This window comes from Trachurus japonicus, chromosome 8 (genome assembly GCF_045865225.1).
Source record: "Trachurus japonicus isolate A0001 chromosome 8, Traja_1.0".
Taxonomy (NCBI): Eukaryota; Metazoa; Chordata; class Actinopteri; order Carangiformes; family Carangidae; genus Trachurus; species Trachurus japonicus.
The window spans coordinates 12251983-12267493 of record NC_140914.1 but is presented as its reverse complement, the minus strand read 5'-3'; the positions used below and the strand labels follow the sequence as shown (position 1 = coordinate 12267493).

The following is a 15511-nucleotide window of genomic DNA, read 5'->3' as shown; positions in this document are numbered from 1 at the left end:
ACTAGTGGCATGATACGTCAGTAATAACACTATAAGCTACTGATTTACTACCAAAGATAAATATTATAAATTTACTCAAATACACACCTATGGTGACAGAACATCCACAATTAACACTTTATATCTAATTTTACACCACATCACTCCATACTTGAGGAATTTGAATTTGTGTAATTGTGTGTATGAGGACAAACACAATGTGGATGTTGTTAAACTCCTTTTCCATGTATGATCAGACTTTCTACTTTTTCAGATATTTGGCATGAAACAATGATACTTAATGTGTGTCTTTATGTAGATTATATATCATATGAAGGAATGAAAGGAATAAGTTGACCAACATTCAGGCTTACATTTTACCTCACAAATTGTCAATCATCTGATTTCATCTCATCCCATCCTGAACTGACTGCGTGGAAGTAAATGATTCCTGTAAGCAAATCAAGAGTATTTTATGATGGATATTTTATTACGAAACTACAATGCTGTATGAAACACCTTTGTTTTGGCAACACAAATGTATTGGGAATCAGCACAGAAAATTCAACCCAATAGAATTATTACTGTAGATACTGTAAATATTTAGATAAAGAAAAAAAAAAGCCTTGCTGAATGGTGTTGAATCAGTTATCCCGAGAAATAAACATATTTGGTCAGTAGACAGCTGCTTTGATTTTTTTTTTTTCATTATGTCATGTTTTATCCTGATGTTTAATTACATGTAAAGACTCTACATGTACAGTTAACAAGGTTCTTCAAAGTCCACAGGATCATCTCAGCTCCCACGAATAAAACCGGATGAGAAACATTGAACAGTGTGACAATAATGGAAGTCAATGTAAAAAAGTATCAGGCCGATGGGTTTTTTTGCCCAACATCAGCAACAGCCAGGTGACCTCAGAGCTCCTGCACCTCCTCCAGTTTGTGGCTGAGGATCACGTCGTGACCCTGAAACTTAAAGTATCCAACAAACTTCTTCTTCTGGAGCATCAGAGGGAACCACAGAATATCATCAGCCCACATTTGACTGAAAGGGATTTGGTCACATTTGAACCACTGAGGCCTCATTTCTAGAAAAGCAAGACAGAGAGAGAGAGAGAATAGATTAGTCGACCTCAGAAGAATGGAACAAATTTTAATCATCTGCATTGTGACGTTAACAGGTGGGAGATTTGTTGAGTTTGTCACTTATCTGAGTTACTTCTGAACCATTGGAATCACTGTCCAACACATAGTGGAAATTATTAATGAATCCAATGAAGTTGCATTAGAATTTAGAAATTAGTTAGTGATAAGTAGCTGACAGTCTTTATTATTATTGCCGGGCTGATATCAGCACTTCCAGGCTCCTTTCCTGCGTTATCTTATCTGTTCTCTGTGTCAGTGTGCCTTTAAATTGAAAAAGGGGAAGAAAAAAAAACTTTCATATCAGTTGAAGTTAAGTTTGGTGTTTTCTGAAGTCTTTCTATACCCCTATGTTCACAAGCACACTGAAGAAATGCTGAGTAAAAATACATACCAAAGCAAAAGATAGGGGAGGGGTGTCATTATTATTCAGGGGGAAAAAATGCAAAGCTCATCTGAAGCTAATGTGAGTCTGGGTTAAACAAATCTTTTTTCTTATAAAGCCACAGTCATTTTAGCAAAAACATTCATCTTTGCATTCCCCTGATGAGCTGCAGTGGAGAGAATCACAAGGAGAGACAAAACTTTTCCCCTTGATTTGTCCAACTCTGGCATATAAAGGCTCATTATAACTTACATTTAAAACGAAGTGTTGCAAAGAATGAGGATGTGTCCCCTCATCTCTTATGTATTAAGTCTTATGTATGTGCTCAGAGGGAATTAATTCTCAGCCAGTATGATGAGGACAAATCAAAACAGTAACCAATTATATTCTCAATACACAGAACAGTCTTAAAAGTCTTGAAAAAATGTGAGCCTGCCTTTTTAGGTGCATATGAACCAATATTTCACTGAAATTCGGTTTTTCCCCACGGATAAAATATGCTATATTCTTTCAACTTTGGATTAATTTCTATACTAAAACTTTTTTAATACGGAAATTAAACTTTTTTTTTTTTTTTTTTTTACTTTTCCTGTTTTATAGGGCTGTTCTTGCACATGTAATTTATGAATAAATAAAAAAAATTGTGATTTCTTATTTCTCACACTGCTTCTAAATTAAAGCTTATGCTTCATTGAACTCCTACACTCTTCTTATCTCACAGTTTGTTTGACTCGTTTTCTTTCCTTCCAGACTCTGTGGTTCACAGCTGATTCCTCACTCCTCCACGAGCTGCGGTTTTCTATTTGCCATCTGTAAACTTCACCCAGTTGACCTTGACTATATTCTCAGGAAACACAGATCGGTGCAGCATTCCCCCTCCGCTGACGGCCCCTTCTCCCTCTCTATTTACAGTGTTTTCTTTTACTTTACCCCTGAGAGAACACTTTTAAGATTCTCGCCTTTCATATGTAATCTCTCTTCCTCGGGTACGTCTGTGTCTCAGTCAATAAACCTGGAGCCAGTGGTGATAAGTAACTAGGTAAAGTGCATTTACTGAAGCCCTATATATTTTATACTTATATTACTTTCATTTTCCTGCTACAGTGCTTTTATACTTCTACTTTACTACATGCATTTGACCTCTGACCCCTAAGAGGAAACGGGAGTAAAATAAAAAAAGAATCAGTCGCTTATTTTCTCTTCACCTCCAAGGTACATGAGTATTTGTGGCTCTATCTTTACCCTCTATTCATTCTGTAGGCTATAACTGTTTCAATTCAGTTTTATTTTGGAGAGTAAGACCCCTCCCCCTCTTCCTGCTCCGTCTCACCTCCCGGACATCCTCTGATTATTCCACTATGGTTATCAGTTTTATGAGCACACAGAACACAGGACTGATCCTTTACCACTACCCCACAGTTCAGTGTGAATGTGCAAAATCCTACCATCTGACTCTGTTGGATCTCCGTTATAAGTGTCAGCTCTGAAGATGTGCACGTCGAGCAGCTGCGTCTCTCCGACAAACTCAAATTTGATGTTTCCGACCTTCTCGAGAGCATCCACCGTGAGCCCGCTTTCTTCCTGCAGTTCTCTGTTTGAAATGAAAACATCAAATGCGGTTTTTGATCATGAGTATTTCAAAAAAACAGGCTCACAGCACACTATCTATTTGTGTCGACCACCCAAAGAGACGGAAAATCACTCTCCCTCTGAGTCAGCTATATTCACTTATGAAGACAGTGAGATGCGTTTGGCAGGCAGCTGCAAAAAAAATCAAGTGGAGCGGCTCTCTGATGTCACAGATTATTATTTTTCTCACCCTTACAAAAGTCAATGTCACAATAAAACTGCACAATGACTTTATTTTAAATATGCCAGCATGGTGCATTCAAGAACAAATATCTTTTGCCAAGTCTAAATGCTAATTGATCATCAGGACAGGCTTTTCTAAAAGTGTAGAGAGAGTCCCACTCTTTCCTGCAGTTGTTACAATCAAACTAACACCGACTCCTCCTGAGTGTTTTTGTTTCCAACATGAACATGAATAATTTTGATATTATTCATGTATTTAGCCTTCCAATGTCCCTCCGACAGAGCAGGTCTCTTTTTCTCATTTGCGACAAAAAACAGCTCAGGAATGGGCCTGATTGCCTTCAGGGTTTCCTTCCTCCAGCTTTGGACTAAACTTCCTGCTGCTGACTGATCGCACATTGTCCAGAGTCAACACTCACTTATTTTTCAAACTACATGAAGTCACAAAAGCTGTGTTTCCACTTAACATTTGCAGAATAAACTTAGATTGCTTCTGCTGTGATTTGAAGTGTAGCCATGTTGTTTGATTGCAAATGTCAAAACTCATCTTGTGTTATTTTGTTTTTTGTAATACAAGAGATTCTAAGATCCTGACTTAAACACTACAAAAGCACAGCAGCAAGCTGGGGATTATTTGTTTTTGCACATTGAATCTCTTGAGGGCAATTTGAGTGATTTCCTAGTGCTTTTGTTGCTGTTTTTGTGTATACTTCAAACCCTGGCCTGAACAATACAGGTTTTACTTAAGACGAAGAATTGCAACAATAGCACATTTTGGTATTCAGCAGCAGCATATTTTTTGTGTTTACCTCCTTGCAGCATCTTCAATGGTTTCTCCAGGCTGGACTTTGCCTCCAAACCCGTTCCACTTCCCGGCTCCAAACCCTCTCTTCTTCATGCCCAGCAGCACTCTGCCCGGCTGCACCACCAGCACCAGGGTCAGCAGCTTGGGGCTCAGCATCCCACCTGTCTGAAGGCGGAAGTTAGAGAGTAGGCTACAACGTGACACAAACACAATGTAAACACTGATTCAAAGTAACGCTAGCTGCCAACAGTTCAACAGTTTGAAGTCACCGCTGCGTTTGCGTTAACATCTTTATCTCACCCACCTATACCTACCTGCCTGATACCCGCTTTGTTAACCGTTAAAAAAGGGCAAAGCACTTTGAATCAACCTAGATGGGTAACTGTATAGAAACAAGGCACGCTGAAGACTCCCGCGTGCAGGTCTACGTCACGTGGTGCGCTGTGTACGCCAGAGTGTGGAGCGGTCAAACCGGAACTGAAAGTGTCACTATCATAATATAATATAATACATCCATGTTTACCTTTACAGTTTATGTGTTTACCTCATGGATCTATTTTAGTTTACCTAAGTGAAGTTGTCTGCCACTTTACATTGCTCTATTATTTAGCCTGTCTGTACTTTTTTTCCCTCTAATTTTATATTTGTTTTAATATCTACATTTTTTCCTTCCCATATTACTTATTTATTTTATTTTATGTTATTTCTTTATTTGGAATGTTTTGTCTTTTATGCCATCTCATGTCTTGGAATGTCTGTCATTTTGTATATTATCTGTTCCTACACTCTTTATGCTGTTGAACAATAATAAAGTCCCCCCCCCCCCCCCCCAAAAAAAAAGTGTCACCATTTGTACTAAACACTAGTACTGATCCATTGTATCTATTTATTCTTTTTCAATTGTATTTATTGTATTATAAGCATTTATAATCAGGGAAGATGAATTGGGGCAACAATTTCAACATCAATGGTAAAAGTACAAAACTTAAAAGGTTTTGACAGGTACAGCAACAGTAGGCTATATAAAGTGATTTAAGTAGAAGTATTTAAAGTGCCTGATTTCTGTGGTGTTTCAAGGATTATTAATTAATACAAAAGGGGCTTTACAGTAGTACAGTCCGAAACTCTGCCTCTATTATTTCTGGTAGGAACCATTGTTGTCGTTGTGTTGCAGCACGGTGACTTATCCACGCCGCGTTGTACTTCTACGCATGCGCAGTTAACCAAGCGGCACCTTTACACATGACATGACCCCGCACAGTGACAACAACCACAACAATGTGGTGTGTGTGGTCTCAGAGGAGATGGCTACACTCCTCTCTGTGTCTCATGAAGAAGCTGAAAACAAGTAAAACCCCCGCGGAGCAGCGCTGGGTCTCGCGGCAGCTGAAGGACCCGTATGTAAAAGCTTCTCACGTGCTGAACTACCGGTGCAGAAGCGCCTTCAAGCTGCTGGAGATGGACGACAAGTTCACTCTGCTACGGCCCGGAGACGGCGTGGTGGACTGTGGAGCCGCACCTGGAGCCTGGAGCCAGGTGGCCGTGCAGAGGGTCAACGCAGCGGGGACAGGTGAGAGGACAGACCGGGGTGAATGGACACAGATGCTCCGGTTCAATGGAGAGCTTTGCCTTTTAATTGATAGATGACTTTTAATTATCAGCAAGGTCCCTGTTAATGTCAGTAGGTCTATATTCGTCCAGTGATTTTGACTTTAACAAAATAAAAATGATCATTTATACTCCCCATTAAAATAATTAACTGCTGTTATCTTAGGAGGAAATATATCAGATCAATTTGTTTAATTTTTAATCAGTAATGAAGCCAGAAGCCACTGTATGCAGATAATGTTTTATGTCGTTAGTGATCAGTGATAATCTATCTGAATGCAGTAATGACTGAGTATCCATTAATTAGATCAAAGTGATATAATTTATTATAGTAATTATGAATCAATACAGCAGCTGACTGTTGGATTAGACTCTGAACAAGACATTTGAGTATTTGCCATCTGGGAAATTGTGATGGGCATTTTTCACTGTCTGACATTTTATGGATCACAGCAGGACTAATCAACAAGCAAAGAGACAGACAACAAAAACAAATTGACGACCACACAGCTCTCAACCCTGCATGAAGGAAACAATTCAGAGACAATGTTGCAGAAAGGCAATTTTATAATATCTCAGCTACACTTCTCCTGCTGGGTCACCAAACAGCTATTGATCCTCAGCAGCCACCCTGACATTATCCTGTAAGACATCCGTTTTCAGGTCAGAACATACTGTGTTTTTACACCAGAAGAATCAACCTCAGTTTCATCGATTCATGAAATATTTTTTCCAGTAGGAGATAGTTTAAGAAGAGTCGAGATCCAAAAGACTCCTTGAAGTTCTTAGATGCTTATATAGTTGCTCTGCCTTTCATTTTTAAATCAGTGATCATTCTGCATTTTCATCTTAGTTGACATCCACTTCTCTCTGACAGAGGACTCATGAAGATCTAAGCTGTGTGAGATGACTTTGTAAACCCTTCAGCTTCATGCATATCGACACCTGCTGTTCGAGTCAGAGTAGCTCTGACCTGTACACCTTCAAACTCAGACTCCAGCTTTGATATCTCCTGAGTCCTGACTCCAGTTATCTGCTGTTAAAGCCATTAGCTGACAGGTTCACATACTTTCCCATGCTTGCTTTCATGTATTATTTATTTTCAATCATGCATAATGTATAAACACTAGTATGGTAAATCCTTTTATATTAATATTAAAATAACAATTAAGTAATAGAGGCATAATTAGACCACTAAATTAGGTTGGCAACCACTTCCTGTTTCCCAGGTTGAGTGTTTCTGCTACTGGACTTAAGTTCTGATTAATTGATGCTTTTACTTGGACGCACTTTCACATATTGATTTCAGTGTCTTAAAAGGATAGTTCACCCAAAATTCAAATTGCACTCATTATCTACTCACCCTCATGTTGACTGGGAGAAGTTTCAGAGTCCTCCGTGGCTTCTCTGAGTTACAGGGGGACTCGGCGTAGCAGTGCATGTCCATATAACGGTTGCAAATGGATACCAACTGTCTTAGTAACAAAAAGACACACCAAAAAACATCCAATACCTCCATAGTGCTCATATGTAATGTCCGTCTTGTATTGAAGCCCCGAAATGCGTTAATTGTTCCGAAAAAGTTTCGCATTTCGGGGCTTCAATACAAGACGGACATTGCATACGAGCACTATGGAGGTATTTGGATGTTTTTTGGTGTGTCTTTTTGTTACGAATACAGTTGGTATCCATAATGAGTGAAATTTGAACTTGGGGTGAACTATCCCTTTAAGGTTTTCTTCCAGTATATATAACTACGATGGCTTGTGATATACAAAGTTTCCTGAGAAAACATAACACATGGGACGGTGCGTGGCGCAGTGGTTAAGGCGGCCGCCCCATGTAGAGGCTACAGTCCTCAACGCAGGCGTCCCCGGTTCGAATCCCGCGTAGGGCAGACCCTTCCTGCATGTCATTTCCCCTCTCTGTGCCTCCCCCTTTCCTGTCTATCTCACTATGCACTATCAAATAAAGGCAAAAATGCCAAAAAATATACTTAAAAAAAAGAAAAGAAAACATAACACATAAAACTCTCAGTGTAAATCTTTTCTTTCATCCTTTCTAGAACCAGAGCTACCACGTGGTACAGTTGTTGGCATCGATCTGCTGAACATACCTCCCCTGGACGGCGCCCACTTCCTGTCTTTTCAGGATGTCACCGACCCCGCCACGCACGCCAAGCTGCTGGAGCTGCTCCCCAACGGCCGGGCGCACGTCATCCTGAGCGACATGGCACCGAACGCCAGCGGCTTCCGAGAGATGGACCACGAGAAGCTCATCACGATGTGTTTGTCTTTGATAGACTTGGCTGAGAGGATTTTACAGCCGGGCGGCTCTCTGCTCTGTAAGTACTGGGACGGGATCCTGGCTCAGAAACTCCAGGGGAAGCTCTCGAGTGTGTTCGGGAGCGTTCGGACTTTAAAGCCAAATGCCAGCAGAAAGGACTCGTCTGAGAGGTATTTCCTCGCTAGAATGTACAGAAAGCCAGTGAGATGATGGCGGTTGTCTCTCATTTTCTTAATATATGTCTTAGAATGAAAAAAAAACAAAGGTTTGACTTGATATGTTTTGTTGAAGTCCCTCTCTGTGTTTTTGGTCTGAGGAGACTCACTCTATACGTTTTGATCAAAAGGTGGCACTGTTGAGGCATCGGTGAAGGCTCAACGGCTGCAGGCAAAGACACATCACATGCTGCTGGTGCCGATTTCCATCCCAGCAAACTTAACACAGTGGCATCGGTGAATCGGTGATATGTAAACCTATGCAAGAATCATCAGTGTGATATTCCTCAAGAGCCCGATGCTGCGTTTTTCTCTGAAGATATTGTTTGCCCCACAGTGTTTGTTCTACACACTCAGTTTGTTATTTGCTTTGTTACAGAAAAGTCATTTACCAGAGCTGCTTATGCTAATAATGTGCACTGCCAGCCATGTAGAAATATGTAATCATTCTCTCATTCAGAGTTTATGAAGGGAAAACCTAATACATAAGAGTCACATACAGCATGACTAATGGGAGGTGGGATGATACTGAAGCTTGGCACGCTGCGAGCGTTTGCTGGGCTCTGCTCTCTGACAGCGGAGAGATGGCCATTTCCTGGGGAAATATTTTCAGGCCAGCAGACACATTTTAAGATTCTACTTTAAATCACTGTGCAGGACACTTTGGAAGAGCGTTATTTATTTTGTTTGTGTCTGTGATTCTGTGCCGCTGTGACGAGTGTGTGGAGCCATCGGTGATGAAATAAAAGGATGTTTCCATCAGAGATTCAATATAAAACACCCAAGTCGTATATCGATGTGAGAGGAATTCATATAGAGATTCAGAGTATACATCTTGCTGGTATACAACAGACGCTGTCTGTAGTGTGATGTGCATAATTGTTGTCACAGTCCAGTGAATGCAGTCTGCAGGGGTGTAGCATGACAATTGGGGGCTCTGTGCATGTGAAGTCTCAGTGGGGCCACTTTAATACATCAGCTCTCATGCATGTACAGATAGCTGTCATTTTCTCTTTGATCATTTTATGGCTGTGTTAAAGCCAACAGTGGACAGAGATAGGGGAATGGCTCCCAGCAAAGGACCCTAACTGCACCGCGGATGTTGCAGTTAATGGTCAGCAGCAGCACCTCAACCCCGAGGCCAGCAGGGTGCCCCCATGTGCAAATAAATGAATAACAAACAAGCACATGCGTTGTTAATGGCTGTTAGTGTAGCCAGTACTGACCTCTTTGAATCAAATGTTACTCAGATCAAATCTGTGACAGTTTTACTTAGAGCTTTGCTCAGAGAGGAGTTTTATTGTCAAACAGCATTTCCCTCATCGTTGTTTATATAAAGAGCCAAAAACTGGAACTTTCCAGGTTTTGTTCCACAAGTAGGAAAACCTCTGTACTTCACCTTGTCAGAGTCTTGTGTGGCTCGTAACACGTAATAAGTTAAGGACAGTGGTAGTGTTATGAAATACAATCAAATTTAGTTTTAATTTAATACTTTTTTGGTGAACATTGTCTCCAGTGAGCCCTGGACCAGAGGACAGATGGGTGTAGTTAGCTCAGACATGTCTGATAGAAAAAGTCAAGAAGAGATCATTAGTGAGTTTTACAGATATGGATGCAACTTTCTGCACTGCAGCACTTATAAATTCATCTTCTGTGTGAACAAATTGTTGTTTTGAACTTTGTTGAAAATCATTAATCTTTTGATGCCAATCAAGGACAGCAAACTTTGGAAACTTACTTCATTTAATTCAGAGGCTGTACAGAGGCTCACCTGGACGTAATGACCTCAGTTCTTTGTTCTTGGGGTAGAAATGGAAAAAAAAGTTTAGATTCTGCCCTCTACACTATGAAAGGATTACTGTGTTTGATAATAAAAGACGAGTAAATCAAATTTCACTGTAGTCGTGTTCTACTTTGCTAACTAGCAGCGTTCACACTTGATGTTTGAGGCAAAGGCTGCAAATAGTTCCTTAATGATTTCTACTAACAACCTCTTTATGAGCTGATATCCACACTTACATTATAAGATGAAGGGGGTTTATCCACATGCTAATCAAAGCCTCTATGCAACTGTGTAGCAGTTTTAAACTGTTCATGAGCCACAGTTTTCCCTCATATTATTTTCTCTGAACCTCCTGCAAAAACATTAGTGCAATTACCATGCGTTAGCAATATTGTTATTGGACTGAACCACCTGCAGCTGTTAGGGAGGTGGGAGGCTGACTCTTCGATACTTCGATATTGCTTTAAATACAGAGAATAGATAGTCATGGCATTGATTTAGTAGGTGATAGTAATTACTTAATTAATTAGGGTAATAAGGTGAAAATTGTATGAAAAAAGGGACACACTGCAGGCTTCTTGGGGGACCTCTGTAAACTCTGGTAATTAGCTCCACCATGATGCCCCTTATTAATAACACACCTGATTAGATAAGATTTCAGTCAAAAGTTGAACTTTAAATTTTAGGGTTGGCCATGTTCACAACAAATATTTGTGATGTTTTTATTAATTTCATTTACTTTTTCCAGCTGGATACACCTCCCTTAAAGCGTAAGTGGGAACTCTTCATTTCTCATGAAAATAAACTCCTTCAAATTACTGATGAATCACCATTGTTATTAAAATCTGATTAAATCTAAATTGATTTTTTAAAGTCTGATCATTTCACAAAATGACAATTAGAAGCCCAATCAAGCCTGAATTTGCATTTATGGCTGTGAGAGGGGGAGATGGCTCACATGAATAAATTAATAAGGCTGCTATTTGGCCTCTCAGTCTCATGAGTGATGAGTAATACAGTATGAAGTGAAACATTCATGTCTCCTGGTAGAATTAACTGCAGAGAAGAGGGACTGACCTCTAAAGATGATTGTTTGGAAATGAATGGGAGCAGCCGTGTCTGTTGATGGAGCTGATCGTGAAAGATGTGAACAGATGACCAATTTTACTTCTCATTACTTGTTGATTATTCAGCCCTTTGCTATTTAGATTTAAATGACTCTAAAATTACTGTGGGATTTATGTATATTCCATTGGAGCTGAGCGCTCGGGCTCAGGATGAATGATGATTCATTCACAGGTTAATTCATTCTTCTCTGGCCAGCTGCAGGTTGAGATGTAAATATTAGTAAATTAAGAGAGACAAAAAAAAAAAAAAAGCAGTTGGAGAGCCACAGATTTTAAATTCAGATCTCATTCAGAGACCTGTGATCGCTGTAATCATGTGAATTTTGAAAACAAATCAGCCTGACAAAGACCTCTTTGAACTGCCATTAGTAGCTGGATGCTGTTCAGGAAACCAGAGGTTACACATCATATCCTGTAACAGTTTAGATACTCTAGATTAACTATATATAACATATTTGAACATCTGGTTTGTGTCAGATGTAGATAATGTGTACATTAATACAACTTCTGCCACTTAGTGTGACTCTGATAATACAGTATCACCTGGAAACCTTTTTATTTCAATCATGACTTATTATGAAGAAAAAATTCACTTTCCCCTGCGCACTCTCATGTTATTTGCTCAGGTGTCAAAGGTCACAGCAGAAAACCTGCTGGACTTCAGAACGATTTAGAAAATGTCAACCATATTCAGATTGGGCAAAGTAGCGAATGTTGTTCATGGGATACAACAAAGCAGCAAAACTTTGCTTTTTTTTGGAGAAGAATAAGGAACATTTCCTTTTTAAATTCGGCATCATCTCAGCAGCTAATGAAAACAAACATGCTTCCTCATATTACCACAGTGGAAGTCTCAAATTGACAGGAAATTAAAGAAATGGTAATATCATTTCTAACCATCGTGCCATTCATTCCCTTGGCTGACCTGGGTTGCCAGAATGAATTGCTCGTCTGACAACATTCATCACTCCCCGAGCCTGTCGCTGAATGTTCGCAGACTGAGCCAAGCAGGCATTCACTGACACAAAGTAATGACTACTATTATGATGATAATTTCATACCGTCTTCACAGAAAAATGAATCTGAAATCTCAGGACTGTGTGACGTCTGCAGCACTTTTTTTTTGTCATTATTATTATTATTATTGGTGCCACTTTGAGTTTATGATGTCAAAGTGTTGGCAGGACATAATGTAAACAACTGAGTGCCACCGAAAACGTAGGAGTTTAAAATGAAGCATGCAATTAAAATATCTACGCCTGTCCAAACACAGCCAACAGCGCTCCAGTGCATCTCATGCTACAGGTAGTTTTCTTTTTTATTCCTCTCTGACACTATCATGCAAAAGGACACACGCCAGTGAATGATCAAACAAACTCCTCTTGATCTTTGCTTCTTCTTTTTTTTGAAAGAAAAATGTCAGGGACATTATTGCAAACAGGGCCAAGCAAGGTTGTGGGAGGAGGGTTAAAGAGACACAGGGAAAAAACAAAACATAGGCCACAAGGAAAGCATTTTGCATCCCGGTATCCACTGACATTTACTGGGAGGAACGGAAAATGATTCAAGATGGAAACACAGAGCTCGTAATTTCACGCTTATGTTCTTATTGCTAATATGGATTCCCTCCAGGGAAAAGCCTTTTTTTTCTTTACCAAAACCAAAACTTCTGCCAAAAGGTTTGAGCACATAAAGAAGAAAATGGATGTCCTGTCCGCTTGATGTCCTGTCTTCTCTCAACACCATCATTCTCTGCAGCACTGCACCCGAACGCAGCTCTTTCTTCCGCTCATAAACTATATAGTCACTGAGCTGATGCCAGTGGCCCAAAGAAAAAAAGAAAAACCTTTGTTCGTGAGGAAGCTCATGAATGAAAAATGCTTCATTATCAATCTCTGAAGACCAAAGAGACACTTATCAGTCTTTATAAACACTTCAAACGCCTCTAATGCTCAGATCTCGCGATAATGTGTTTCCTATGAATCAGCTAATGAGAAGATATGGATTTGATTTTAAACCCAAATGATCAGTTTGCATCATTTACAGCCATTTGCAGCATGTGAAGGGAGAAAGGCAGTGAAACTTCTAGGTAGCATAAGCTTAAAGAGTAACTAAGCCCAAAAAACACTTTTTTCTGCTGAAAACAAATGTATTTGGGTATTAAAAGAGGTGCAACCAGTTTGGGCATCATCAACTCAGAATCAGACTTGGGAAATTCACAAGTCTGATATTATGAGTTATTTTCCAGCTATGTCATCAGAGATGCCATCAGATATATTATTATGTTGCTTTTATGCAAACTATCAGTCATAGTGTGTTGTTGGTATACTAGCTAACGATGCTAGCATTATCGTCATTGTTGAATTAGATTGTAAATGTTGTCTTCAGTTCCCCATCTGCCGCTTTGATTTATGTATTATACAGAATGTCTCTGTATAGTGTAGCCATTATATAGCTGCCCACCAAAATAAAACTTGGTAATTCCTTTTTAAGATGTCTGCAGATCAACAGCAGATCTGTGATGTGCAAACTTAAAGATCCTGTTTCAAGTGACATGATGTGTGACATTTCAAGCTGTAGTCAGTTCTGGTCAAACTATCACAGTAAATTATATTTCAAAACGGCTACAGTCTTTCTTCCCCCACAAGATCTAAACATCCATAAATCAAATCATCACATATCTAATTCTCTCTGCTCTTTACACAGGCCAGACAATAACTCAGAGATAAAGGCTTCTCAGAAGAATCAAGTATCAAATCCTCCAGAGTAATTCAAACTCCAAAAGTGTCATAGATACATAATATAAAAAATATATTATGATTATCATTTTAACTGTGAGTCTCATTGCTCAAAATGAAGGTTGTCGTATTCTTTTAAATTCCAAAAAGTATCGCAATAGTAGAGTGTAGTGTTCGGTTAAAATTTGATTATTCCATGTCTCTCAAAAACACACCTTAATAAAATAAACAAGGTTGCACAAATATGTTGAAAAACTATTTGAAGATGGGGTGGTGTTTAGCTCAGTTGGTAGAGCAACCACCCCATGTGTTGAGGCTACAGTCCTCGCTGCAGGTGGCCCCCGGTTTGTATCCAGCATCGAGCAGCCCCTTCCCGCATGTCACCCCCCCCCCTCCCCTCTCTGCCTTCCCACTTCCTGTCTCTCACTGTGCTTTCCATTAAAAAGTCCACACAAAAAAAAACTATTTGAAGATTTAAAAGTAACTGGTTAAAGAGCAAAGTCTTTTCAGACTGTGTAGCACATCACGTTCAATATTTACATCTAACAAGGCTAACCACAGCTATGACCTCCCAGGGATTCAACCCCTGTATTGACCTGAGGACAGCTGCTGCAGACACAGCAGCTATGAAGACTCTGTGGTCTGCTGAATCTTGTCTTCTCCTGTATCTGGATGGTCATCTACAGCCCGTAAGTCACTCCGAATCCTCCACAAGACTCCCTCCTGCTATGAAATACACATTTGTGGCTGTTGGTGGCTGCGTTTTCTCTCCATCGCTGTTGGCATTTCTCTGCATCTCTGACAGGCACACCATGAGGGCTGGCCCGGGGCAGTGCTGGTGAAGGAGCAGCAGGTACCAACTGGCTGATGATGACGTCAAACATCAGGCTGGGGCCCCACGCCAAACACTGCTGTAAAACTTGGCTTGCCTGATGTAAATGTTGAATGTGTTTCTTGTAATAACAAGATACATAGTGAAATATTACATATATTGAGGCTGACATCAGCAGACTTACATTAGATGCCAAGGGAATTGCTTATTTTTAGAAACACACAGTTACTGCTGCAGCTACTTACACATTCATGTAATGCAAAGTCTTTTCTCTGTGTTTTTATAGGGGCACCAGCATATACTGTACCTCAGACCAGTACCACACCCTATGGTGCCCCACAACCAGCCAAAAATGGTTAGTCATGGACATGACAACAGCCCATATCTGAAGCATGTGGCCTCAAATGATGGACAAAATTATTCTGAGCTTGTAAAATGATGTTACCAAATAATTCTTGTAAAAATCTAGTAAAATAAATCAGCAAGTTTGTGCTTTTGTAGGAAAGTTTTGAAGACAACAAAACAACAACAAATTATACAGGCTTGTGTACAGATACAGAGCAACTGTGTAACTGTGTCAACCTTGTTTTTACACTTGAAACTGATTGGACACTGACAATCTAGTCACAAGACAGAGTCCCAACAGAAGGCAGGTAGTTGTAGTTGTTGTTGTCATAGCTTAAAAGTTAAAACCATATAATAAATATGTGCTTTTTGTGGCCATTCAAGGTCATAAACAAGGAAAACTTGATGATGCAAAGCCTGATGGTGAATCATTGTTGTTTCAGAGCAGAA

General features: G+C 39.8%; 2 protein-coding genes across 2 annotated transcripts; one reads left to right on the top strand and one right to left on the bottom strand.

The window, feature by feature from the left end:
- Positions 1 to 661: 661 nt before the first annotated feature.
- nudt1 (nudix (nucleoside diphosphate linked moiety X)-type motif 1) lies at positions 662 to 4571 on the bottom strand. The gene is made up of 4 exons (XM_085783872.1): positions 4442 to 4571; positions 4132 to 4292; positions 2956 to 3101; positions 662 to 1070 (listed from the first exon to the last, which is right to left on the bottom strand). Exons 2-4 carry the CDS (start codon positions 4281 to 4283, stop codon positions 898 to 900), a joined length of 471 nt encoding a protein of 156 aa, XP_085639998.1. The 5' UTR covers positions 4284 to 4292; positions 4442 to 4571; the 3' UTR covers positions 662 to 897.
- Positions 4572 to 5336: 765 nt separating this feature from the next.
- Positions 5337 to 10125, top strand: mrm2 (mitochondrial rRNA methyltransferase 2). Its single transcript, XM_085783853.1, has 2 exons — positions 5337 to 5697; positions 7801 to 10125. Exons 1-2 carry the CDS (start codon positions 5406 to 5408, stop codon positions 8229 to 8231), a joined length of 723 nt encoding a protein of 240 aa, XP_085639979.1. The 5' UTR covers positions 5337 to 5405; the 3' UTR covers positions 8232 to 10125.
- Positions 10126 to 15511: the final 5386 nt, after the last annotated feature.